This window comes from Syngnathoides biaculeatus, chromosome 11 (assembly GCF_019802595.1).
Source record: "Syngnathoides biaculeatus isolate LvHL_M chromosome 11, ASM1980259v1, whole genome shotgun sequence".
Taxonomy (NCBI): domain Eukaryota; kingdom Metazoa; phylum Chordata; class Actinopteri; order Syngnathiformes; family Syngnathidae; genus Syngnathoides; species Syngnathoides biaculeatus.
Genome location: NC_084650.1, coordinates 3983288 through 4010850, shown reverse-complemented (window position 1 = coordinate 4010850; position 27563 = coordinate 3983288). Strand labels below are relative to the sequence as shown.

Here is a 27563-nt window from a genome sequence, read left to right as displayed (position 1 = left end):
GCATTTTATTTTTGCAGGTCAACTTAAGTGGCATGGTCCCTGCAATCGGGCAAAATTGATTGCTACACACTTCCTAAAGACATACACTGAACCCCCTCATCATAGGGGATATGTTCCAGACCCACCAGCAATAGGTAACTATATTTTTAAAAAAAACTCTATCCCTCCCACAACCTTTAAACAATGGACCTTTCCGACCTGTCAATCAGTCGTACAATAATAGCCAATCAGATAGCCACATTGTCTTATTCCCTGGCTTCATACGTCCCTGCTGCCATGTTGTCCCACAAGTCCCATAAACTGGTTGTCCGTAGCGTACGCTTGGAAAAGTTAATGTCACAAAGAACATGGTGCTCAGATGCGCTTGGAGAACGTGGAATTCTGATGAAAGATATCCTGCTAGGTTACAAGGGGCCTGGTTGATTCATTTTCCAAAGCCTAAAAGACAGTTGAGGAAGTGTCTACAACGGATTAAGGCTCGTGGAAGAGCGCGCGTACAACTAAGTGTGGACAATATAAACAAACACGAGGCTGTACGTTCGAAGGTAAGTGAGGGTAGAAGTATCTTCTCTGAGTTTGATTTTATTATTATCAGTGCTTTATACATTGCAGGAGAACAACTTTCAGTGTGTTAGTGTAACACTGACCTGCTGAATGAAGTGTGTAATGTTTTATGCTGAAGAGGCAGGTTAGTGATACGTAAATGTGCGATGTCATGTAAGAGAAATGTCTATTTGCCTATTTGTATCACATCAGACTTTTAAGACAGATCACTGGGTTCGATTACGAGCCACGTCAAATGAATACACCCACTCACTTATAAAGACTACAATATTACTTGTGATCTTTCCAAGTAAAAAGTACTCACCCTGCTTTACATGCTCAGTACGATTCCACCGTTTTTTACTGTTGGATTTCAATATGAAGTTTGTGAGGCATCAAACTTTTTTTCATCGATCGCCACGTTTCGCTGTAACTCTGACATTGCGTCCTGCTCCGTCCAAAATATTAATTCCGTGTACATATCCTTGCGTGAAATAGTTGAGACCTCTCTGTAGAACTCTCTTGGACAAGTCTGACGCATTTGGCAAAAAATATACCCCAATATTATCTTTAATACGTGATAGAGAATCCAGTTCAAACCTGCTATGTTCAGTTGCCATTTTGGAAGATTGTGGGGCATGGCAACTATAGCTAAGGGGGGCGGAGCTGAAGATCGTCCGTCGGAAAGGGCCATTGTGCAGTATAATCTTTGCCTTTCCGGGATTGATACTTTCACGATTTGACTTCACAACGAAATTCTTTCAGCAAACAAGATGAGTCTCTTTTCATTTTCTCAAATGGTTTATTTTCAGTGAAGTAAAGCATGGCTTACGTGTATGACTAAAAGGCCAAAATATCACAACCCCCCTACAGGTGGTCCTTGGCTCTGGGACAATTCATTTTGTTTATTTTAACAAAACATTACTTTTACATGTATTTGTTTTTGTAAATAGTTTTAAAATTGCAATGAAATGCACCACAAGTCAACAGTATGCGATAAAATAACCACTGAAGTAAGAATAATTTTATTGTGTTGTTTTTCCATAATTAAAAGATGTTTCGCAATAGCTTCGTGTTGTATAACCTAAAAGATCATCTCCATAGCTTTGTATAACCAGCAATGTCATAAAAGAATGTTTGGATAACCAGCAATGTCATAAAAGATGTCTTTGTTATGTATGATGTTGAGCCACGCCATCTGTTGGTAACAAAGAATAGTGTGGCGTCAGGCGGGATGAATTGGCCACTCACCCCTCCTTCCGCACACGCTTAGAGTATAAAAGGAGAACTTTGGATACTCTCGGTAGAGTCTGCTGCGGGTTGCGTACGGACGCCCAGCCGGTATTGAAGCTGCTCTACCTGGAGTGTTGGCTCTCCCTCCTATTGGCGCACGGTAAGAGCTGTATATTCTTCTAAGAGCTGGTTGGATATTACTTAGCTTCATACCACGTGATTTGTGCTTGTGCTTGTGTTACCATTTCTGTGTGGGACCAATAAAGTGCCAATTGTTGGTAGCCAGAAGTGTGTCTTGTCTTCATTTCTGAGTGCCTATCTCCGACGAACCTATTAAAATTTGATACCGAACTCCTGAGCGAGGTATCAGAAATGTTTTAAAACAACCACTCATGGTATTTGTTCGCTAAACTTGATGAAATACATGGCCACTGAGTTCTACGTCATTATTATTACAAGAACCTTGTGTATTTAAGTGGACCCAAAAAAAAAACGGTTGTGTTTGAGAGGAAGTAGTGAATCTGGGATATGATGTTGGAGCAGATCAATGAAGATTAGATTTTACAAGACAGCACAAGGAGGATTTCCAAAGTAAAAATGTGCTAACAGTGTCATACCTAAGTCGTTTGTGATGACATTCAGGGGGATGTGAGGCAGTACATCTTTAACCTGCTGGGCCATTATAGCTATCCCGTGCTCATCTGGTCCCAAACCCTGCACCATAAAACCCAAGCCAATAGATGCAGGTCTTATATCTAAAGTGAGGAATACATCAATCAAAATACAAAAACATTGTAATGATGTTTGTCTGCATCCATTTGCTTACTTGAAGATGTTTGCGTCACAGCATGTCGTTTCCTTTTGATGTGCTCAGCTTTGTCAGCTTTAGTGATCTTTGTTGAGACCAAGCCAAGTTCACAGGCGAGCAACTGCAAAGACAAAATCCCATAGTAAACACACTTTTGTTGGCAGGCAACCACCGACCAGTGAGGGATTTCTTTCCTGCACTTAGAAGATTTCTGCAACTGGGCTTTAACAAGTATTCAAGTGACTTGTATTTTATTTTATTTTTTTTGGCTTTACCTCCTGGACTTTGTTGGCAAACTCCTGGGAGGACTCACCATCTTGTCGAGAAACCGGTGGCAACCAACTGAAGGCAAGAAAAGAAAATTAAATTGGACAATAATTTGTCCATTTTCTTGTGAGTGCAACTAAACTGTGATGTACGGACAGACATACAGTGAAGAAAATAAGTATGTGAACACACTGTCATGATCCTGCCGCTCCAGCACAAGCTGTGCGGGTGCGCTAATTGGGAGGCACACACCTGTGCCTCATGCGGGCTGATCATCCCCCGTATATTTAGGACCCAGTGACAACTGGTCAGCCGCCAGTTCGTTGAGCTTTATGTCCCGTTCCAGCACTCTCGTATTCCTGACTGAACCTGTGTGTACCGACCTTCGTCCGTTCTCCGACCAACCCTGTAAGCCTGACTCCTTGACACTTCTGCCTGCGTTGATTGTTTCCCCGTGTACCGACTACTGCCTGCCCACTCATCTGCTCTCTTCGCCCGACGCCCCAACAACCGCTGCTGCACCAGACTGCCTGCTCGATCCCCACGTCGGCATACAATAAACTTGTCTCTTCTTGAACTACCTTGCGTCTTCCGAGTTCCTGCATTTGGGTCCTACCTCTTGTTCTGATGGGACTTGACAGAACGAACTGGCCAATACAGGACCCAGCAGGAAAGACCCGGCGTCGCCGGGACCGACGCAAGGTAGACCGTCTGCCGGAGGACCAAGCCTGCCCAATCCGGGTAGGCTCCCTGATGTCCTCCACTTCCGTGTCTTACGCTCCGCCAGCGAGGTATGAATACGTCCCGAACACGACCCGCCCGGCTCCTCATATTCTTCTGGACTCTGACTTTTCGGAATATGAGGAGGACCGTGATTTGTATGCCCGGCTGCCTGAGTACGACTCCGACGACTTTGATTTTGAGTCTCTTTGCCCGGCTTTTGATCCCAGTCAGTTTGCCCCGTCTTCCCGCGTTTCCAGCACCCGAGCGACTTCGCCCGGTAGATCCAAGTGCACCTATCGGTACGAGGGAACCCGCTTGGCCATCTACCCGGGACCTCCGCGTGGCGGCCAGAGGAGACGCCCCGGCCGGGCGCTCCCTGGTGTCTCTCGCTGCGCGGCAACGAAGACACCGTCCTCCCACTCTTCGCCGGCAACTGTGAGACCGGCAGACCCGCAGCTGGTGGCGAAGCCTCAAGCCCAGAGGGAGGAGGAGCCGCCAAACCACGAGGCGTTCTGTCGCGAAATGCGGGCGCAGTTAGAGAGGCAGAGCGCTGAATTGGCGGCTCTCACGGCCCAGGTCCGGCAACGATTGGCGAACCAGCCGAGCTTCGCTGACGTCGCAACGGCGACGGACAAACTGCTGACTCAGGTTCACGCTGCCGTGGAGACCGACCCGCCCCCTTGTCAAGTGCACGTCGCAGTGTTGGCGGTTCCGAGCAGAGCTCACGTGGCAGTTGGAACTGACCCGCTCCCGAGACACGCCCACGTGTCAGTTTCGACTGACTCTCCGCCTACTCAGGTTCACGTTGCCCTGGGAACGGATTCGCCACCGAGCCACGCCCACGTTGCCGTTTCTACGGATGCAGTGCAAGCTCACGTGGCAGTGGGGACCGACCCGACGCCGCCTCACGTTGCTGTCCAAGAGGTGGCGACGTCTCCACAGCCGCTTCTCGTCCGTGCTCTGGAGTGGCAGTGGCGACTGGTCCGCGGACGCTCCACACTCCTGCTCTGTCGGCGACCGGCCCGCGGTCGCTCCCCGTTCCTGCTCTGTCGGCGACGGGCACGCCCTCACGTTCCTGTCCAGGAGGTGGCGACAGTTCCCCAGCCGCCTCACGCTCCCGTCCAGGAGGAGGTGGAGTTGGTGATGCTGCTGCCGCCTTCTCACGTTGCTGACCAGCAAGGGGCGGTACTGGCGCCGCCTTCTCACGTTGCTGACCAGGAGGGGGCGGCGATGGCGCCGCCTTCTCACGTTGCTGACCAGGAGGGGGCGGCGATGGCGCCGCCTTCTCACGTTGCTGACCAGGAGGGGGCGGCGATGGCGCCGCCTTCTCACGTTGCTGACCAGGAGGGGGCGGCGATGGCGCCGCCTTCTCACGTTCCTGTCCAGGAGGGGGCGGCGATGGCGCCGCCTTCTCACGTTGCTGACCAGGAGGGGGCGGCGATGGCGCCGCCTTCTCAAGTTGCTGACCAGGAGGGGGCGGCGATGGCACCGCCTTCTCAAGTTGCTGACCAGGAGGGGGCGGCGATGGCGCCGCCTTCTCAAGTTGCTGACCAGGAGGGGGCGGCGATGGCGCCGCCTTTTCAAGTTGCTGACCAGGAGGGGGCGGCAATGGCGCCACCTTCTCAAGTTGCTGACCAGGAGGGGGCGGTACTGGCGCCGCCTTCTCAAGTTGCTGACCAGGAGGGGGCGGTACTGGCGGCGCCGCCGCCTTCTCACGTCGCTGTCCAGGAGGGGGCGGTACTGGCCTCGCCGCCGCCTTCTCACGTCCCTGTCCAGCAGGAGCTGGGGAGTTCTGTGGAGCCACCCAGGAGCTGGAGAGACTTCGGGGTGGCGGTCATGGCTCTGGTCCTGCTCTCAATCATCTTCTTCACTCCTGAGTTCGCCCAGCCGCTTCAGGACCTGGCCTCGTTGGCGACAAATCACTGGTCGTCTCGCAACCACGGCGTGGGAGGTTTTCATCCAGAGCAGTTGCCTGCCTCGTTCTGGTTCCTGCCTCGCCGTTTGGTTCCTCATAGAGGTCGTCCGCCCGAATCGCCCCGTGGGGACCCTGGTGCTTGGCGTCCGGGTCGTCCTCCTGACCTGTCCACCCGGACGCCTCGTGTTTGGTGGCCTGGATGGTCACCAGTCTGGGGTTGGGGGGGGGGGGGCGTGCTCTCCTCCGGACCCTCTTCCACCCACCCCTGCCTGTGTTAATTGTGTGGTTTTTTTTCGTTAAGGCACGTCTGGGAGCCGTGCCTTTGAGGGGGGGTACTGTCATGATCCTGCCGCTCCAGCACAAGCTGTGCGGGTGCGCTAATTGGGAGGCACACACCTGTGCCTCATGCGGCCTGATCATCCCCCGTATATTTAGGACCCAGTGACAACTGGTCAGCCGCCAGTTCGTTGAGCTTTATGTCCCGTTCCAGCACTCTCGTATTCCTGACTTAACCTGTGTGTACCGACCTTCGTCCGTTCTCCGACCAACCCTGTAAGCCTGACTCCTTGACACTTCTGCCTGCGTTGATTGTTTCCCCGTGTACCGACTACTGCCTGCCCACTCATCTGCTCTCTTCGCCCGACGCCCCAACAACCGCTGCTGCACCGGACTGCCTGCTCGATCCCCGACCTCGGCATACAATAAATGTGTCTCTTCTTGAACTACCTTGCGTCTTCCGAGTTCCTGCATTTGGGTCCTACCTCTCGTTCAGATGGGACGTGACACACACTGCTTTTTTGCAAATTCTCCCACTTAGAAATCATGGAGGGGTCTGAAATTTTCACCGTAGGTGCATGTCCACTCTGAGAGAGATAATCTAAAAAGAAAAATCCAGAAATCATAATGTATGATTTTTTTTAAGGATTTATTTGTGTGATAGACCTGCAAATAAGTATTTGAACAGGAGGGATTTCGGTCCACTCCTCCACGCAGATCTTCTCTAGATCAGACAGGTTTCTGGGCTGTCGCTGAGGAACACAGAGTTTCAGCTCCCTCCAAAGATTTTCTAATGGGTTTAGGCATGGAGACTGGCTAGGCCATGCCAGAACCTTGATATGCCTCTTACTCAGCCACTCCTTGGTTTTTTTGGCTGTGTGCTTCGGGTCATTGTCATGTTGAAAGACCTATCCACGTCCCATCTTCAATCCTCTAACTGAGGGAAAGAGGTTGTTCCCCAAAATCTCACAATACATGGCGGTGGTCAGCCTCTCCTTAATACAGTGCAGTCTTCCTGTCACATGTGCAGAAAAACACCCCTAAAGCATGATGCGACCACCCCCATGCTTCACAGTAGGGATGATGTTCTTGGGATGGAACTCATCATTCATCTTCCTCCAAACACGGTTAGTGGAATTATGACCAAAAAGTTCCATTTTGGTCTCATCTGACCACAAAACTTTCTCCCATGACTCCTCTGTATCATCCAAATGGTCACTGGCAAACTTAAGACGGTCATTGACGTGCTGTTTTAAGCAGGGGAACCTTCTGTGTCATGGATGATTTCAAACCATGATGTCTTAGTATACTACCAACAGTCACCTTGAAAACCGTGGTCCCAGCTCTTTTCAGGTCATTGACCAAGTCCTGTCGTGTAGTCCTGAGCCGATTCCTCACCTTTCTAAGGATCATTGAGACCCCAGGAGGTGATATCTTGCATGGGGCTCCACTCCATTTGAGATTGACCGTCATGTTTAGCTTCTTCCATTTTCTAATGATTGTTCCAACAGTGGACCTTTTTTCACCAAGCTGCTTGGCAATTTCTCCGAAGCCCTTTCCAGCCGTGTGGAGTTGTACAGTTTTGTCTCCAGTATCTTTGGACAATTATTTGGTCTTGGCCATGTTACAAGTTTGAGACTTACTGATTGCATGGGGTGGACAGGTGTTTTTATGCAGCTAACGACCTCACACAGGTGCATCTGATTCAGGATAATACATGGCGTGGAGGTGGATTTGGCAGACTAACAGGTCTTTAAGGGTCATAATTCTAGCTGATAGACAGGTGTTCAAATACTTATTCGCAGCTGTATCACAAATAAATTGTTAAAAACAATCAGACATTGTGATTTCTGGATTTTTCTGTTTGGATTATCTCTTTCACAGTGGACATGCACCAACGGCAAAAACTTCAGGCAGATTTCTGCTTTAAATACCCCCCCCCCCCAAAAAAAAAAAAGGCTTTTCAAAGGATGTCTTGATCCTGTCATGTGATTGAAAATCAGGGTCGATCATGTGATTTCTGATATTTTCAAACATTATAAATGTCTCAAAGTGACAAAATACTCCAAAGGTAAAAATATATTGCCAAATAGCTTCATTTTGTATTCCCCAATGCAACGTTTCATTTTTATTGATTTTGGCTGATGGATTAGCGCCTGTTAAAGAGACACGTGCTTGTTATTTCAAAGGAAGATGCAGCTAAGAATGTCTTGGAGGTGACTGGTACCAGATTGAGTGATGCGTCTGAAATTTAAAATTAAGATTGGAATGTGACCAAGAAGTGAAACAGAAATTCTAGAAGGAGTTAGATGGAGTACTGCAGTTGAGTCTCCCAAACAAAGAGAATGTCTTTACTGGTGTAGATTGTAATGGACAAGTTGGTGAGGGAAACAGGTGAAGAAGTGATGAGTAAAGTTCGCATCCAGGAAAGGAACTTTGAAGAACATGAAGATGGTAGTAGACTTTGTAAATATGATGGAAGTGGCTTTGGTGAAATCTTTATTCTAGAGAAGGCAGGAGGTAGATGCACGCAAGTGGATTACATTTTGTCCAGACGATGTAATCTGAAGGTTACTGACTATAAAGGTAGTGGTAGGGGAGAGTTGGTTAGACAGCATAGGATGCTGGTGGAAGAAATGACTCTGGGATTGGGGAGGAAGATTAAGAAGACAAAAGAAGAGCAGATAACCATGACAAGCATATGGTGGGAGCTGAAAAAGAAAGAGTGTTGTGTATCTTTTCAAAAAGAGGTGAGACAGGCCTACGGTGGACAGGAAGAACTTCCAAAAGACTGGACCACGACAGCAAGGGTGATCAGAAAGGTAGTCAGGAGAGTACTTATGCAAAAAAATGTGATCCCTTCCCTCTATCTGTTTGCACTCTTGAAAATAACACCTTACAGCCCATTGAGCAAGATTGCAGCCAAAGTTGGTCTTGGTCCTTTGAATATGTTACTTGTCTATTATATTGTACCAATCATTTTGACCGAGAAAATTAAGTAGAAGAGTAAAAGCAATTTAATTAGTACCTTGAAGATACAAATGCACTATAAAAACAACGTCCATTTACCATAAAGAAAAATACGTACTGTACGTTTTGATGATTTAACCAAGAAGAAAGAGATAATGATATAAGATATTTAGTACCTTACATGATACACTGTAAATGGAGAAAAAAATGTCCATAACAGCTCTGTCAACCAACTGGTCTCAGGCGTGCTCTGCGGATGAAATAAATAAATACATTATTTTGTTGAACTGCAAACATTTTTTAAGCATCTAAATGGCAAGATAATTGCGATATCTAAAGCAAGGAACACACAACATACAGTATATAAAATATAATGCACTTGAAAATAATCCGTAACAGTTATATTTTCATCTCTGCACACTGAAACCTAGAAATGTCAAAATATATTACCAAAGAAATCAGAGGTCTTGCCACCCTCAAGGCCACAGGCTGAATGGAGTCAGTCAGAGAAAAGGGCCAATAACTGAAAAGAAAAAGATTAGATTAGATTGCATGTAACCATGTGATTGACAGCTGACCAGTACAAGTGCAATCACCAGCCTTTGGCCTGAAGCCAGATGGGATAGGCTAAAGCTACCCACAACTCCGAACAGGATTAGTGGTATAAGAAAATGGATGGCTAATTGCAGTGTATAGTTTGTCATTTTACCATGACACAAAAATAAATAAATAAATTACAAACACAATGTCCCATTTGGTTAGCAAGTCATCCTTACAGTTGGAACGTTACTGGTTCAAATTAGTCAATTGCTGAGGCAGTTTTGGTTGATCGCGTGACCGCGTGTCCCTCGTCACAAAAAAAAAAAAAAAAAAAAAAAACCTCATCACTTGTGGCCCATACAACTGACAGTCGGTTTGACCAATCCTGGCCTCTTCTGACACGTGTCACTGCACAAGTGCACATAAAGGCACATTGTAGCAAGCTGACCTCCTATTTACAGTCTGTCTCTTGCTTTCTCCATGACAGTAATTTCAAGTTCCAGTTTCATCCCTCGATTTGACACCCTTTTCATCTCCAACACATTACCTAACTCTTCCTTTTAAAAATATCCCTACACAATTTCTTTCCATTTATAGCATCCTAAAATAATTTTAAACCTGCTCATAAGCTTCAAGCCGTACTGTCTTTACACCTCCTGTCCCAGCTCTCCAGGACAAACATGAACTTTTTTCATAATCACCAGGTCAACCAACTCCCAAGCTTTCCTGTCATAGTCCCAACATTCAAAGTCCTCACATTAAGTTAAAATCTCTGCTTTACTCTACTCTTTCTGCCCAAGAAGCCACTGTCCACCTCTCCTTTGTTAGTTTTAAATTGTGTATGGGGTCACATATATGCCAACAGCAATCACGGATCAGAACATCAAAACAGTCCCATCACAATGTTACACAACTAAATGAAAGACATACAGTGAAGAAAATAAGTATTTGAACACCCTGCTATATTGCAAGTTCTCTCAATTAGAAATCATGGAGGTGTCTGAAATTTTCATCGTAAATGCATGTCCACTGTGAGAGAGATAATTTAAAAAGAAAAATCCAGAAATCACAATGCATGACTTTTTTAATTATTTATTTGTGTGATACAGCTGCAAATAAGCACTTGAACACCTGAGAAAACCAATGTTAATACTTGGTAGAGTAGCCTTTGTTTGCAATTACAGAGGTCAAACGTTTCCTGTAGTTGTTCACCAGGTTTGCACAGACTACAGGAGGGATTTTGGCCCACTCCTCCACACAAAACTTCTCCAGATCAGACAGTTTTCTGTGCCGTCGGTGAGAAACACGGAGTTTCATCCCCCTCCAAAGATTTTCTATTGGGTTTAAGTCTGGAGACTGGCTAGGCCATGCCAGAACCTTGATGTGTTTTCCTGGCTGTGTGCTTCGGGTCATTGTCATGTTGAAAGAGCCAGCCACGACCCACCTTTAATGCTCTGACTGAGGGAAAGAGGTTGTTCCCCCAAATCTCACAATACATGACCGCGGTTCTCTTCTCCTTAACAGTGCACTCATCCTGTCGCATGTGCAGAAAAACACCCCCAAAGAATGATGCTACCACCCCCATACTTCACAGTAGGGATGGTGTTCTTGGAACTCATCATCCGTCTTTCTGCAAACACGGTTAGTTGAATTATGACCAAAAAGTTCAATTTTGGTCTTATCTGACCACAAAACCTTCGCCCATTACTCCTCTGTATCATCCAAATGGTCTTTGGCAAACTTAAGATGGGCCTTGAAATGGGCTGGTCTAAGCAGGGGAACCGTCCGTAACATGCATCATTTCAAACCATGACATATTACCAACAGTCACCTTGGAAACGGTGGTCCCAGCTCTTTTTTTGGTCATTGACCAAGTTCTGTTGTGTAGTCCTGGGCTGATTCCTCACATTTCTAAGGATCATTGCGACCCCACGAGGTGATATCTTGCATGGGGCTCCACTCTGATTGAGACTGACTGTCATTTGTTTAGCTTCTTTCATTTTCTAATGATTGCTACAACGGTGGAACTTTTTTCCACCAAGCTGCTTGGCAATTTCTCCGTAGCCCTTTCCAGCCGTGTGGAGTTGTACAATTTTGTCTCTGGTGTCTTTGGACAGCTATTTGGTCTTGGCTATGTTACAAGTTTGAGTCATACTGATTGTATGGGGTGGACAGGTGTCTTTATGCAGCTAACGACCTCAAACAGGTGCATATGATTCAGGATAATACATGGAGTGGAGGCGGACTTTTAAAGACGAACTAACAGGTCTTTGAGGGTCAGAATTCTAGCTAATAGGTGTTCAAATACTTATTTGCAGCTGTATCACACAAATAAATCGTTTAAAAAAAATACATTTTTCTTTTCTTTTTAGATTATCTCTCTCACATTGGACATGCACCTATGAAGAAAATTTCAGACCCCTCCATGATTTCTAAGTGGGAGAAGTTGCAATAAAGCAGGGTGTTCAAATACTTATTTTCTTCACTGTACTTGTCTCCTTACTCCTCACCTGGATGCCACAACACACATCTGAACCCAAAAGTTATTTTTTTTATTCTTCTTAACTAGTGTAGCCTGTATCCGGGTCAGAGCATTGCAAACTGGGTTTCTGTACAGCGTGCCCCTGCACTAAATCATCTAATGCGATTGATGCTATCGATCTGCTGGTGATACGGACTCGTGTTCCACCCAATGCAGTTTCTCTAACAAGACGATCCACTGCGTGGACAGCAGCTGAAATAAGGCGTACAAAAATGTTGTGCTTCCAATTTCCCACATTTCAGAACTAGGGTCTGTAGGTTATTTTTTATTTATTTCTTTTTTTAACAAAATATATGTGCTCTGTCTTATCCAGCACATGGTGCTGTCATTTTCTTTTCAGTTCTCATTTATTCACACTCTCGTGTGCATAACCGGATCAAAATTCATGACTGCTTGGTCCAAAAAACATGAAACCATGTCAAAAATCAGAAAGGAAGCGTGAAGCATTGGAAAAGTATCAACTATTTGAAAGGCTGGACTGCTACGTGAGGAGAACATAACAACTTCAGCAGTAACTGAGTTTCGATATGAAAATTGCACGAAGAGCGACTGAGAAACTGGTTTGTGACGGAGACGTTCTGAGGCTCTTCAATTCCGATACTGAATATGACGACTTTAGTGGTATTGGTGAAAACAATGACTTTGTTACAGTAGGTATAGTAAAATAATTTCATTTGAATAATGTCCAATTTATTTACTTTTTAATCCACCGTAACATCCTACGTTGTTAATGTGCAACAGCTGTCACATCATTAACAGAGTCCTAAGTTATTATGAATGCGCTCACTATGTATCCCACCTTAAAGTGCAAGACAACATGGGGAGTATGGAGTGAGTAAACGATTTTGGACACGGTTATTGTCTTTGTGCGAGTGGAAGCTGTTCTGTCCATCTGTGAATTATCATATACATCACAAAGGAAGAAATTCACAATTGTGTTCAAGTGTCACTTGAAATTTTATATCTGAAAGGTACTCAGTATTGGTGAAATTAAGTGAGCTCTCAAGAGAGATTACTCCTACTGGTATCGCGCTGGAAAAAAAGTGGTGTCGAACATCATTAAAGGGCCACTGTCATGAAATGGATGATTTTTAGTATGTTATTCATGAAAAAACGGCAGCCAATATGGGCCCATGCGTTTTTTTCCACCACAAAACATGATTTTGACATATACAGCTTTTTGTAGCTCCCGCCATGAAAATCCTCTCGAGGGATTTGTTTGCAAGAAGAAGCAGGAAGTGACGTAAAGGACAGAAGCGCCCCCAAGTGGACTCATTTGTTTCCATTAGTTTTACCTCCGGGAAGGTAGCTCGTTGTTCCTTCACGTTAGCCAAAATGCCGGCTCATTGCATAGCTGGACATTGCTTGATCACTCGGCGAATGGATTTACCCTTCATAAGGTTGCAAGAGACACGGTCTGTAGTGAAAAATTGATTGCACGGGTGTAGAGGACAAGAGCTTCGTGGGTTCCAAATTACAGGTAGGTGTGTATACAGCTCCTAAAAAAAATAATAGTTTGGGGCGGACCACGTAATCGCTCCCTCATAACGTAACAAAAGATCCGCGTACGAAATGTGTCGATGTGCACGTCGGACGACGTCGGGCTGCTGCGTCGCTTCGCCAGCGAAGGCTGCACTTCGGGCTCGCGGACGGCGGCGGCTCTGAAGAACGCAGCACCAATGCCTCACTCAGCCGCGTGCGACGACAACGCAGTAAAGCGCCCTGGCTCGACACTGTTGTTCATCGCGTACTGCAGTGGCTATGAACAACCCCCTAAAGCAGCACGGCTCGGCTCCATTATAAACCACCACGGCGCGGAAAATGAGCCACAGTGGCTCAGGCGCAGGGTCGGGCTTGCGAACGGCGGTGGCTCTGAAGAACGCAGCCGACAAAGCCACACTCAGCCGCGTGCGGCGACAACGCAGTAAAGCCTCCCAGCTCGACAGTGTTTTTCAGTGTACTCCGGCTATGAACAACCCACTAAAGCAGCACGGCTCGGCTCTGCCTCACTCAGCTCTGTGCGACGACAACGCAGTAAAGCGCCCCGCAAGTGTTTTTCATCGCGTACTGCAGCGGCTATGAACAATCCCCTAAAGCAGCACGACTCGGCTCTGCCTCGTGCGACGACAACGCAGTAAAGCGCCCCGGCTTTACGGTGTTGTTCATCGTGTACTGCAGCGGCTATGAACAACCCGCTAAAGGAGCATGGCTCGGCTCCGTTATAAGCCACGTCGGTGCCGAAAATAAGCCACACCGGCCAGCTGCAATGAGCCGCGATGGCTCATCTTCGCCGCGGAAGTGGATGGGACGGGGAGGCGGTTTGGCCGTGATCGCATATCATCTGAATATGGCTCGAAACAATAGTGTAATATTGTCCCGGTAACTTCACTCGGTTGTGTGATGTTCTCCTTTTCGAAAAGAGCTCCCGTATCAGAAGGGGCGTGTTCGTCTTCCATAGTAGGGTCCACCGCGTGTTTTGATTGACGAATGTCTTGGTGACGTCACGGACTGAAGATGCAGCAAATATGGCAACCACTTGGATGTCGGAGAATGACACTTCTGCAACTTTGCGCATGGATGACGCGCTCTCCGCTCACATTTATTTTTTCGTATAGACATTTAAGAAAATAATTTTCATATGTATTTTTCATTACAATATCTATTTTTGAATGTTTATAGGGATGACACTTTACCTTTAAGATAGACATGTATACAAAAATGCACACGCACCCAAAACTCAGATGTATCGCAAGGTGATCAAGTTTTAAGACAAGAGTCTTCTAGTAACTGCACTGACCTGAACTTTAGCAGGCCAGCACGCCCATTTGTGGTGTCCTCTTCAGGGAGCAGAAGCAATGGTGAAACTCCTTCAGTGGAGCAATACCTCTGAAGTGACTCTCTTATTGCTCCTCTGCCAAATGCAGAGTGCAGTTCCATGAAGCCTCTGGCCCAGCACACAAAACCTGTGGATCCCTCAAATTGGGGCTGGTGATCAGGGAATAGAGAATGGTTCGTTATTTGTATATATGTAAGAATAATACCAAACCATTGACTGCCAACCAGGGCGCAATACCACACTCGTATGCTATGAGAGATCACCAGGGTTAGTGCGGCCAATTATCACAATTTCATTTAATTCGTTAGAAAATCTATTACCTAATAATTACAAATACATGTTTGTTCATTTATCTATGTCAGTGACGTAGAGTGACAGGCAGAAAAAAATTAATAGTTAGTCCAGAAGAAGAAGGTTAGAAGGTACAAATAATTGCCATCCTTCCTGAATATGTTTTGGCTTCTTGTATATCAGCGTTATGGTCAATGCAAACCGGCTAAAAATTCACACGAAGGAAGTCTATTTGTGGGTAAACTAAAAAAAATTAATCCTTATTTCGTCCATCCAATATCTGAACCGCTTATCCTCACAAGGGTCACGGGCGTGCTGGAGCCTATCCCAGCTATCTGTAGCTGTAGCTGTATAGCAGTAGGCGGAGTACAGCCTGAACTGGTTGCCAGCTAATCGTAGGGCACATAGAAACAAACATCAGTCCTACTCACAATTACACCCAGGGGCAATGTAGGGTCTCCAATTAATACATGTTTTTGGGATGTGGAAGAAAACTGGAGTCCATGGAGAAAACCAACGCAAGCAGGAGAGGACATGCAAACTCCACACAGGCGGGGCCAGGATTTGAATCCCGGTCCTCAGAACTGTGAGGTCAATGACTTTACCAATTCCTCCACCACACTCCATCATTAATTCAGTATACATATTTTTGGTTTCCTAATGTGCTGTGAGATTTTTCTCCTATAAAAATCGGTGCCTGTGCACAGTAAAGGTTGGGGAACACTAGTCTAAAGGACTGTGATCATGAGCTCTACTGCATTCTGTAATCCAACAGATGATCACTTGCACTCTAAGCTTTATTCATGTTTACATTGTCGTAAACAATAAGATAAGGAGGCGAGGGCATGTAGTTTGCTGTGTGAACACTTACATTTTATTATCTCTTTAACTCGCGACATTGAAGAACATTAACTAAGGCGATGCCTATACTGTCCAAGTGATAAAAGGCAACAATATGATCTTGGAACAGATTTAGTCAAGGGTTCTAATTTTCAATGAGAAATTTTGAGATCATGTTCGGACACTTGAGAAATATGCTTCACCTCAGGAGTCTCACTGCACATTCAGTAAAAATGATGAGTAGACATGAAGGAGGACATGAAAAAGAAAATGACTCACAGTACAGCAAGGGGTCAGGAGATTGATTATGTTGTGATCAAACTCTGTCACATGATTGCATATGTAAAGTTTGGTATTTTTGTCTCGAGATCGAGGATTTTGCTGCCTCACGTGCATTCCCAAGACGGAACACATAACTCGCACAATGAATCTGTCAGGAGAGAGAAACAAAAACAGATACTGCCTGAAAAGAGTAGTTCAACAAAATTAAAAGAAAATTTGTCTCATTAGCTGCCTGAATGTACAAGTCAGCAGCTAATAACACAGCAACCCATGTGGGGAAATGTAGTTCAGGCATTGTAGTTGTGAAAGACAGCCGTTCAGCAAGTATTTCCTGTACAATAACATTATACACATTGTTCAGGATAATCTCAAAACAAATGCATGCTACATTTCACTCCCAAAATAGTATGACTAGTGTGAGTAAGCATCAAAACGTGCATACTATACCACTATTTACAAAAATCACATTTGCTCCTTGAGGAAATCCTTGTTGCACAGAACACAACAGTCAACATCTTGTGTATATAATGTACAGTTACCTACCTTCTTAGAAAACTTTCTGGTAATGCACAGCTGACTAAGAATACATGGACGCCGATAAAAATGCGTAGTAACATCAAACAAATGCCAACTGGAAAGTAAATCATCAACAGTATCAGGACAAGTGTATCTTTGGGTAACCTGTGCAAAAATAAATGGGAATAAACAGGGCTGTAACATGACATGTACAAATGACTAAATAGGCACTTTATAGACATCTACTGCTCTTAATATAATTACTGAAAATCCACCACCACACAGAATGAGTATTGCGTTGAGTTGACACTTTCGACACGTATCAATACGTGTGATTCGCAAGCGTAATACGACAACACTTTTAACAAGTTTGATCATTCGTATAAAAACGTTAGCTCAATTCGAAATTAGATCGCCCGAATTGGAATGTATTTAGCAAAGACGATACCATCGCAAAGGTAATTACTGTACTGAAATTATGCAACTTACAAATATTGGGGGGGGGGGGGGGGGAAACGTGGGAGCTTGCATTACGTAATACAGTCACCCTTCATTGACTTACCGGCGAAAGTCAACCATTTCGTCAATAACCGGAGTCTCCATGTCTGTCAAGTCAATGCGTTACTCGAGAATACACTGCTATAAAAACAACCAGATCCTTCTCGCTAAAGATAAATCCGTCATCACGAAGAGAAAAACAAACGTTTCGTTTATTCGAGTGCACCCGGGCAACACACCCCTGCGCCAGTTACTGTTCACTCGAAGATGTGACGAAATTTGAGCTGAAACGTTTTAAGAAAAGCCAAGGGAAAAGTTTTCGAGTTAGCTCAAATGTCGGTTCGGTTAGCAATGCTAATGATAATTTGCGCCAATAACCTTAGCCCTTTCACTTCCGGACCAAACCCTACAAAATAAAATGACCAATGAGCTAACAGCCACGAAACAATTTTAACACTGTATATGTACTGTATTCCTGTGTATGTTAAGCAAAATTATACAATGTGGCCATGACCCAAGTTGAAAACTGAACAAAATCAATTGGCATTGCTGATGGCGATTGACTTGTTCCTCAACCTCCTCTTCAGTCAAGAGAACTGTCGAATATGAAATCACCTGTGGACGTCTACTATCCCTAAATACGCAAAGTTTCGGCGAAATCAGATTATTATACAATGCAAAATGTGAAACTGAACCCCACAATATGGCTTTGATCTATTCATTTCAAAATAATACTCCCTTCACACGACGCGCGTTGTCTTCTCGTGAGTATCCTTCATCCACAAATTAAAGGACAGTACTGTACTTCCATGTGGACACTACAGCTGTTGGGAAGATTGCTTTGGAAATGCACTTGGTTACAATTACAAGTTATTCTGTTGTAATGTGATATTAGTTAGTTATTTAACTATTGCAATCACTTCCGAAAAGTAAGACAAATATTTTTTTTATTTTTGATCACTTTTAATTTTGGATGATTCCATCAACAGGTATTCAATACGACGGTAACTGGTTAAACGTTACATAACTTCCCGTGTACATAAAGACGTAGGCCGATGCTAAATGTGGCGGTGGTTGTTAGTGAACACACCCCGCACGCTTAATCATATTCCGATACCAATGTCGGGGGCATTTTGTTTTTATGTGAAAAGACATCCATCAAGCATGACCAGCTAAATGTTACCCATATTTCCTTTTGTTTTATGTTATTATTATTACTATTATTATGTAGCCTTTAAGGTTACTGGTTCAAACCGTTGACCAAAGGCAGCATTTTGAGTGAGTGTCTGTAACAGTACGTGAATTTGAGTGTTCTTGAATGCGCCCCTCTCGCTGATTCCACTGTCTCCTCCCACAGAGCGGTCCGGGATTTGTTTGGCAACAACCTTTCTTGTTAGAGCTCGCTGTCGAAAGTCGGTTGTTTCGGCAGCAAAACAAGTCGTCCGCCCTATAACTGAACGCACATCCTCTTTTCTTCTTTAAGCACATCGGAGACAACATGGCGACTGGTTGTCAGGCCTTTGTCTGCGTGGCTTTGGTCGCAGTATTCGGCGCTGTGCTGGGGCTCGGTGAGGACACGGAACGGCCTCCGATCGGCGGCCGTATAGGCTCTGCTGTCCGTCTGAGGGAGGGCGATCCTGGCTTGAAGAAGGCTCTGCAGTTCGCCGAGGAGCGGTACAACTTGGGTTCCAACGCGATGCACCTCCGCAAAGTCAGCCGGCTCATCTCCGCCACCAAGCAGGTACTTCGAGCGCACGCACGCACGCGCTTCGTGGATATTTACATTTACTGTACACAACAGTGATGTCCATTTAAAATGACATCATAAATAGGTTGCGTAGCACATATTGACCTCAATGCAATCCTTCAAGGAAAATAATTGTTTAAAAAATATTGGAACTCGAGTTTCGGTTTTTCAGGTTATGCTTAACAGTAAATCATTTGACTGACGTTCAGAGAAGTGAAATATTTTGTCATGCTGCAATCACATGACAGATCAAGTTCAACAACACAAAAGTTGGCAACTGCAGGAGTCCGACAGGGACAACAGATTACCAGTTAAAAACTATAAGAAGTAAATCCAATCTAAAATGAAGGGAGGAATTGGAGAGAAATTTAAGAGACTAATAGAGCGATCTTCCCAGATTAAAACAAGATTAAAATACATTTGCCAAAATGCCGTCGTATATTTTCAAGGTTCAAGTCATAAATCTTTGACAGAATTCTTTTAAAAATATGAATCTTTTTTCCAAGATGAATTGAAAATGGTATAGTCAATTTTTTTGAGCTAAAACGATGCAGTTTTTTATGATGCATAAGTGCAATTATTCAGTTAGATGTTTTTTTTTGCATTAAGTCATCTTTTTTATATTGAAGTCATTTTCACATTTGATATATGAAAATGGTAATTTTACAAGAATAAAGTTTATTTTATGTGGTCATTTTATATATTTTTTAAAGTATTTTTTCATCATAAAATTCTGACGTAATTATGTATGCATATAGTTGTATTGTTTTATCGTTGTAATTTCAGAAAAACTAGTCCCTGTATTTTTTAGAAAAAAAGTTGGATATTATCCAAGTAAAAAGTCCCATAGTTTTGAAATTGAACATGATTTTATTTTATGTATGCATTTTCATCATAACTGAAAAGTTGTATGTTGTACAAATTAATATAATTTTTATGATGGTAAAGTTGTATATTTTTATTGTGAAAATGTTTCCAAATCTAAATAATGGTTGAAGTAGTAATTTTATGAGAACAAAGTCATAAATTTTCTTGATTAAAAAAAAATTTTTAAATACTGAAATAGTCATTGTTTTATGATGATGAAATTGTACATTTTCAAATTTGAAATTGTAATTTTCCACAAATATGTACTTTTGAGCCAACAAAATTGGATCATTTCCAAGATAAAAAAGTTCTATAATTCTAAAGTTATGAGAATAAGTTGCACATTTTTGTGATGGAAAGTTCTTTTTTCCAGCTGAGTGGTTCTCATTTGTCGTCAGTCATCATAGGCTTTTTGGTACTCCTTGAACCTTGGCAAGTAGATAGATCCATTGCACACATCCACCATCAACACACAAACTTAATTTCTGAATTTTACAATGCAGCAGACTAATCTGTGAACGCATCGCGTGAGGTTCTGCCTGTGTGCTCGGGATAAAAAAAGATAAGATGAGAATATCACTTCCGCCACTTCTGCTATTAATAAGTAGTGGTACTTTTACTACATCAGGTGAAGGTGGCTTACCCAAGTAGTAGGCCAGAACAAAAATGCAGAGAAATGCATCAAATTTTGTTTTCATCTTAAATTTTTATATCGGTGTACATGTTTTTCAGCATGAATAAAATGTGTTTATATGGCCTTATTGTACTTTTCAGTCTTTCAAATTTCTTAATTTATTTTAAATTTGAAACAAATTCTCTGTACCATGTTTTTTTTTTTTTGTCATGCCTTTTGTGTTTGCATGTCTGACAGTCACGTCGTCCACAGTTTGAACAGGGCCCACGTACCACAGTATGGGAACCCCTCATAATTTGAATTTACATTGTATATATTTAAAAAATATTTTGTATACCTGCAACATATAAAGTCAAATAATTGTTAAATTTATAAATTTATTAATGTGAAGTCTTATATTTTGGAGATTTCAACAAATAATTCTGAAATTCAATTCATAAATGTACAAGAATAATTGGATAATGATTGAAACTGTAATTTTGTTTCATCTAAGTCATCTATTTTGTAGGCAGTCACATATTCAACAATGAAGTAAGAATTTTAAGAGAATAAAGTTGTACATATATGAGATAAATGGGATATTTTCAAGATTGAATTTGTAATTGTTCTGACATTAGTATATTTTCATGTTTGTATCTTTTTAAAATTTTGAAGATATAGAGTCGTACAATGATTAATTTTTTTTTTTTGTAGAAAATCCATTTCCAAGGTTAAGAGTCATATTTTTTGGATTAAAGTTGGTGCCTATTATAGAATCCTATTCTATTCTATTCTTTTGAAAGAATCACACAGATTTGGGTGTCGCTGTCGATAGTTTGCACAAGTTCCTGTACCTATGATGTAATCTGTAATTACATTGAGCTCACTCACAGTATGGTATGCTCAAGATACAACGTCATTCTCTGGATATCACAACATTGATCTGGAAAATACACCATCTTTTAGTTAAACAGTATAAATATTTTTCGAGCAAGTATATATTTTTTTCCTCATTACAACTTATATGTAGTTTTTCAGTGTGGCTGTAGTATTTCTTTGGACAAGCATGGATCAAAACAATGTCTGTCTAAATGATACAGAAAAGGATTTTCTTTGTTAAATCAGAATGAATGAATGAATAAATAAATGCTGTCTTTTTTATTTCCAGCTGGTTAAGGGAATCCGCTACACTATAATGGTGGAGATAAGCAATACTCAATGTAAGAAATCCACGATGCTCCGTACTTGTGACTTTTATCCCGAGTTACAACAACTTAAGGTAGGCTGTCTCTTTTAGTTTAGTTCATTTTTTTTAATGTTCAGCAGAGGCTGTACGGTGGTTGACTGGTTATCACATCTGCCTCACAGTTCTGAGAAAGTTTGCATGTTCTCCTCATGCTTGAGCGGATTTTCTCCAGGGTCTCCTGTGTGTTCCCATATTTGAAAAATGGTATGGTAGGTTAACTGAAGACTTGAAATTGCCCCCAAGTGTGAATGTTAGTGAGTTTTTTGTTTATAAGTGCCCTTTGACTGGCTAACGACCAGTTGAGGGTGAGTCAGTCGGGATAGGCTCCAGGATGCTTCCAACCATACTGAGGACAAGCAATACAGACAATGGATGGATGTTCAGCAATGTCTTTGTTTTTGTTTGTCAGATCTCATTACACCACAGGTATGCACACTCAGCTATTTTTGGCACTCATTGTTTTTGCAACCCCACTAGGATAAAACAGCCCCATGTAAATGTTGACTTTCCACCAGTGACTAGCTACCGTACTGAGAAACAGTTTAAAGAGAGTCATGGAATTTATTCCACATAACAAACTGCATGTTTTTTTTTTTGGTTTGTTTGTTTTTCTAGACTGAGGTATGTGTGTTTGAAATCTGGGACATACCATGGCAGGCAACCTCGAATCTGCTCAAACAGAAATGCCAACCAAAAGGTAAGAAAAAAGCTTTATATTTTTTTGACAATGTAAGGTGCAACATCATTTTAAATATCCAGTGCCTTGTGAAAGTATTTGGCATATCCTACACATTATGTTTCCTGCAATTGAGATTGAGACCAGTCCAGGGTGTACCTTGACCCTAAAAAATGAAGGGAATGACAAAATTCCTGATTATTTATTAACAGGTCCCTGGTATTTGTGGTAGCTCTGCCTTGTGTACAGTACTACAGTAACTGTGTAAAAGTGTAAGGCCACAATTGACTTTTTTTTTTTGTAAGTAGCCTTCGTGACCTTGCAGCCATTTTCACCAAGTAGAAGAAGCATACTGTATGTATTTCACAGAATCACGGTTAAAGTAGGGATAGAGCATTGGTGAAGGAAAAAAACTTTGGAAATACAAATTTATTTTCACTCATTTTGAGTTACTGTGGCTTTAGTGGAATTGTCTGTTCTAAATTCCTCCTCCTTGCTGAACCAGAACATGTGTAACAGTACATAATCTGGCATTATGTATTAATTCTTTTACTTTGATATTAACAGTTCAGTCTTTAGTGTGCTGTGCAGTATTCGATGTATATTGATTGTATTGCTAAAGCAACAAATCAATTTTGGCCAAAACATTTTGTACAGTGCTATATATTAAGTTACTTATTTACTCCAACTTCTTTCTTATCAGCTGGACCAGAAGAAACAACTACAGTTGAGGACGCTTTCCCTGACCAGCATACAGAGGTGAAAAAATGCTTAAATCTCTTGACAGTATAGACAACAAGCACAGCACAGTACAGCACTGATCACTTTTATCTATTCATGTGTTTAAGTAAATAGTTCTAATCATCAAGTTGAAGTTTAGGATAAGATTGAGCATGCATGTTTGCCTGTTCTTTATTCATCAGGAGTCTGTGGAGTTGGTGGGCCTTTTCAAAGACTTCATGGTTAAATACAATAAGGTCTATAGTACCCAGGAGGGTGAGTATAAATTCTCTACATTCCATTGCATGTGGAGGGAAGTGGGGAAATCTCCAGGTTCGAGAACAATGTTAATCATTTAGATGATGCCACAAAATAAAGAAAATTTTAAAAAAAAGCAAATTAAAGGTGAAGGAATATAACATTTCTGTTCGTAGTTATGATAACACAGACAATCACCAAGTACAGTAGATAAATGTTAAAATGTTTTATTGTGGAAAAAAACCCCAGAGACCTGCATTATTGGATTTTCATTTGTAAGTCTACAGGACTGTGCGATAGTATTTGGCCCCCTCCTGTTTTCAGTTGTTTTTTTTTTATTATTATTATTTTTTTTTGCATATCTATCGCACACTAAGGGTTCAAATCATCAAACCAATTTTAACATCCCTCAGAGATAATCCAAGGAAATACAAAATGCAGTTTTCAAATGACAATTCAATTTATTAAGGCACAAAAAACAACAAAACCTTTCAGGCCCACTATGAAAAAATAAATGCCCCCATCCTTGTTAAATAAATTTTAATTTTAAATTTTAATAAAGGTGAAATCAATTTCACATGCCACACACAAACCTGATTACTACCATACTTGTTGAATCAAGAAATCATTGAAATAGAATCTGTTAGAGAATGTAAAATAGGCTACAAAATCTCAAGAACCAATACGTCATGCCACGATCCAAAGAAATTTTAGAAGAAATGGGGGGGGGGAGAAAAAAATCCATCAGTCTGGAAATGGGTTTAAAGCCATTTCCAAGGGTTTGGTCTCCAGCAAAGCACTGTTAGAGCCATTATTCACAAATGGACAAAACTGGGAACAGTGGGAAACCTTCCCAGGAGTGGACCACCCTCTAAAATTACTCCAAGAATGTGACGACAACTCATCCAGGAGGTTACAAAAGAACCTTGAACAACATCTAAAGCGCTGCAGGGTCTCACTAGCCTCAGTTAAGGTCGGTGATGATGACTCTACCATAAGAAAGACACTGGCCAAAAATGGCATTCATGGGAGAGTTCCCGGGAGAAAACCTCTGTCACCAGCAAAGAATAGAAAGGCTTGTCTTACATTTACCAAAAAACATCGTGATGATCCTCAAGACTTTTGGAGAAACTTTCTGTGGACTGACAAGTCAAAAATTGAATCATTTGGAAAGTGTACGGCTTGTTACATCTGGCATAAAAATGACACTGCATTTGATAAAAAGAACATTATGGCAGCAGAGAAGCATGATGGTGGCAGTGGGATGGTCTGGGGCTTCTTTTAAACCTCTGGACCGGGACAACTTGTTGTGATTGATGGAACAATAAATTCTGGCATGTAACAGAAAATCCTGAAGGAGAACACCCGGCCATCAGTTTGTGCCCTCAAACTCAAGCGCTCTTTCATCATGCAGCAGGACAAGGAGTGGGCATGTTAAAGTCCGGACTTAAATCCAATTAGACACCGTGTTGTGACCTTAAATGGGCAGTTCATGCTAGAAAATCCTCCCATATGTCAGAGTTGAAATAATTCTGCGAAATTCTTTCCAAGCAATCTGTAAGACTCATCACCAAATATTGGAAACGCTTGATTTCTCTTATTGCTGCCAAGGGTGGCACAACCCGTAAGTTATTAGGTTCAGGGGGCAATTACTTTTCCACAGAGGGTCGGAGACATTTGGATTTTCTTTGGTGTGCCTTAATAAATTGAATTGTCATTTGAAAACTGCATGTTGTATTTTTTTGGGTTGGCTCTGAATGATATTAAAATTGGTTTGATAATTTGAAACCTTTGAGTGTGACAAATACGCAAAAAAAAAAAAAAGAGATCAGGAATGGGGCAAATAATTCTTGTGTTTTAGTTATACATACAAGTAATAGTTCATTTGCCACCATACTCGTTGGCAATTTAGGTAAATCATTTCATTTTTTTCAAATACACAATGCACGATCTGTTTGTCTTATGTATTACTTTGTGCGTTTAGAGACCGACCGCCGCTTGCAGATCTTCCATGAGAACTTTAAGACCGCTGCAAAAATCCAGTCTTTAGATAAAGGATCTGCCGAGTATGGCGTCACCAAGTTCAGTGACCTAACTGGTATGTATACATACTGCCACGTTGTTTCTAGCTAGACACAAAATGTTTTCTTTAATAAAATCGTCATGATCGAACTCATTTCTTTTCCCTTTGCTTTCAGAGGAAGAGTTTCGTTCTACCTACCTGAACCCGCTACTGAGCCAGTGGACCCTTCAGCGACCAATGAAATTGGCACCCTCCGCCCGAAGCTCTGCTCCCACCAGCTGGGATTGGCGGGATCATGGCGCTGTTAGTCCTGTTAAGAACCAGGTACCATGACAAAAGACGGAGTTGCACTAAATAGTATTTGACTAAAGAAACGCTCAACCTGATGAAGTATCACACTAATATATCTTCCAATGTGTGTATGAGTGTGTTTCAGGGTATGTGTGGATCATGCTGGGCATTTTCGGTCACAGGTAACATCGAAGGACAGTGGTTTCTGAAAAACGGAACTTTGCAGTCTTTGTCCGAACAAGGTATTGTTTTGCCGCCAAATGTGTTTGCATTAAATACATTCTAAGCAAGATATGATTGCTTTATTGATTTCTGGGTAATAGAGCTGGTTGACTGCGATGGGCTGGACCAGGCGTGCAGAGGCGGGTTGCCATCAAATGCTTATGAAGCAATTGAGAATCTTGGTCAGTATGAGTCACTCTGCTTCCGATTCCCGTTGTTCCTAACTCTGGTTAAAAAAAACGACGATTGTGTCGGAATAATGTTTCATATCGCCACTGTATCTAATGATCATCCTCTTGCATGTGTGGCTAAGGTGGTTTGGAGTTGGAGAGCGACTACTCCTATACTGGCCATAAACAGAATTGCGACTTCACCACCAGGAAGGTAGCTGCCTATATTAACAGCTCTGTGGAGCTGTCCAAAGATGAAAATGGTGAGGCCACAAAAGCAAAGCACAGACAAAATCATGACGATGAATAGAGTAAAATACATGCCCAAAGGCAAACTTCAATTGTAAATTAAACACACAAGCTAATTTATAAAAACAAGTGTCCCCTGATCATGTGAAATTGTAAAAGGCAGCATTGGTTGGTGCAGTTTGTGGATGTTTATGCTTTTGAATATACAGAAAAGCAAATGTAATGTGTGGAATTCATTTTAATTTCCTTTCTCCCAGAAATTGCAGCTTGGTTGGCTGAAAATGGCCCCATTTCTGTTGCTCTGAATGCTTTTGCCATGCAGGTAAAGCCAACCGACAGTGTTTGCGTAGTTGAGAAGTCATAAGTATGTCTAATTCTTTTCATTGGACTTATTTTGCAGTTTTACAGGAAGGGTGTTTCACACCCTTTTAAGATCTTCTGTAACCCCTGGATGATTGACCATGCAGTGCTTCTGGTTGGATATGGAGATCGTAAGTGATTTTCTACTAAGTTCTTGACTTCTTTTTTGGGTCATTGGTAGTGCAGTGGTTCAAATGAATGGATTCATACCTGAACAGGAGAAGAAAATTGACACATAATGGACAAATTGTATTAATCTTATTTTAGGTTTCATATATTAAATGATAATTACATCAATAGATTTCATATTATGCCATTTTAATCCATCATAATGGAACATTCTTTTCAGGTAAGGGAATTCCATTCTGGGCTATCAAAAACAGCTGGGGTGAGGACTATGGGGAGCAGGTAAGTCAAACCCAAGGAAGAGAGGAGCAGCCTTTTGGATGATAAAATGACCATTGAAAACTATCAAATTTGATCTGTTGTACAATATTGTTTTTTTTTATTTTTATTCCTCACACAGGGTTACTACTACCTATACAGGGGCTCCAACGCGTGTGGAATCAACAGGATGGCTTCTTCTGCTATTGTCAACTAAATAGATTTAATTGCACTTTTTTATGTCTCCCGCACACAGATACATAATGTCACAGTGATTGCAGATGTCTGAGCCAGACTGCATGATGTACCCGTACTCACATCTTTTCACTGTTAAAACAGACTAGTTTTCCTTAAAATGCATACGCAGATACTATTACTAGGTTAAAAATAATATAGTGAAATTTGATTTTTTTAAATTTTAGATTGAATGTGTGCTTTTCATTTCTTAAATGTCAAGCATTGTTTTTAAGTCGTTTTCTCTGACAGTAACTGTATGAGGCACTAGTAATAGGCAACGTGTGCTAAGAATTTTACTGTTTTCTTACCACTGGCTGAAGAAACGTTAACTTTCATCTCCCCGCTTCAGCCCTTGTTTGCTGATTAATGAAACTTTTGTTGGAATTAAATGAAAGTAGAAATAAAATGAATGGATTCTTA

General features: G+C 42.3%; 2 protein-coding genes across 9 annotated transcripts in view; one reads left to right on the top strand and one right to left on the bottom strand.

The window, feature by feature from the left end:
- fnta (farnesyltransferase, CAAX box, alpha) overlaps positions 1–17284 on the bottom strand; it is a 35333-nt gene extending 18049 nt beyond the window's left edge. For all 3 annotated transcript variants that reach the window (XM_061833992.1, XM_061833991.1, XM_061833993.1), the window contains exons 1-9: positions 17145–17284; positions 16610–16747; positions 16064–16214; positions 14615–14802; positions 9186–9258; positions 8912–8985; positions 2860–2926; positions 2603–2705; positions 2394–2531 (exon numbers count right to left, since the gene is read on the bottom strand). In XM_061833992.1, coding sequence (XP_061689976.1) covers positions 2394–2531; positions 2603–2705; positions 2860–2926; positions 8912–8985; positions 9186–9258; positions 14615–14802; positions 16064–16214; positions 16610–16747; positions 17145–17185 — 973 coding nt within the window. In that variant the 5' untranslated portion in view covers positions 17186–17284. The remainder of the gene's footprint in view (positions 1–2393; positions 2532–2602; positions 2706–2859; positions 2927–8911; positions 8986–9185; positions 9259–14614; positions 14803–16063; positions 16215–16609; positions 16748–17144) is intronic.
- Positions 1793–27563, top strand: ctsf (cathepsin F). 6 transcript variants are annotated; one of them, XM_061833996.1, is made up of 15 exons: positions 1793–1936; positions 18564–18821; positions 21476–21586; positions 22169–22250; positions 22933–22988; positions 23153–23225; positions 25192–25305; positions 25406–25554; positions 25667–25763; positions 25845–25925; positions 26057–26176; positions 26420–26484; positions 26563–26653; positions 26872–26930; positions 27049–27563. In XM_061833996.1, exons 2-15 carry the CDS (start codon positions 18579–18581, stop codon positions 27121–27123), a joined length of 1416 nt encoding a protein of 471 aa, XP_061689980.1. In that variant the 5' UTR covers positions 1793–1936; positions 18564–18578; the 3' UTR covers positions 27124–27563. The 6 variants fall into 6 exon arrangements, with proteins under 6 accessions (XP_061689980.1, XP_061689985.1, XP_061689984.1 ...); XM_061834001.1 differs by lacking the exon at positions 1793–1936 and adding an exon at positions 16819–17040; XM_061834000.1 differs by lacking the exon at positions 1793–1936 and adding an exon at positions 17704–17844.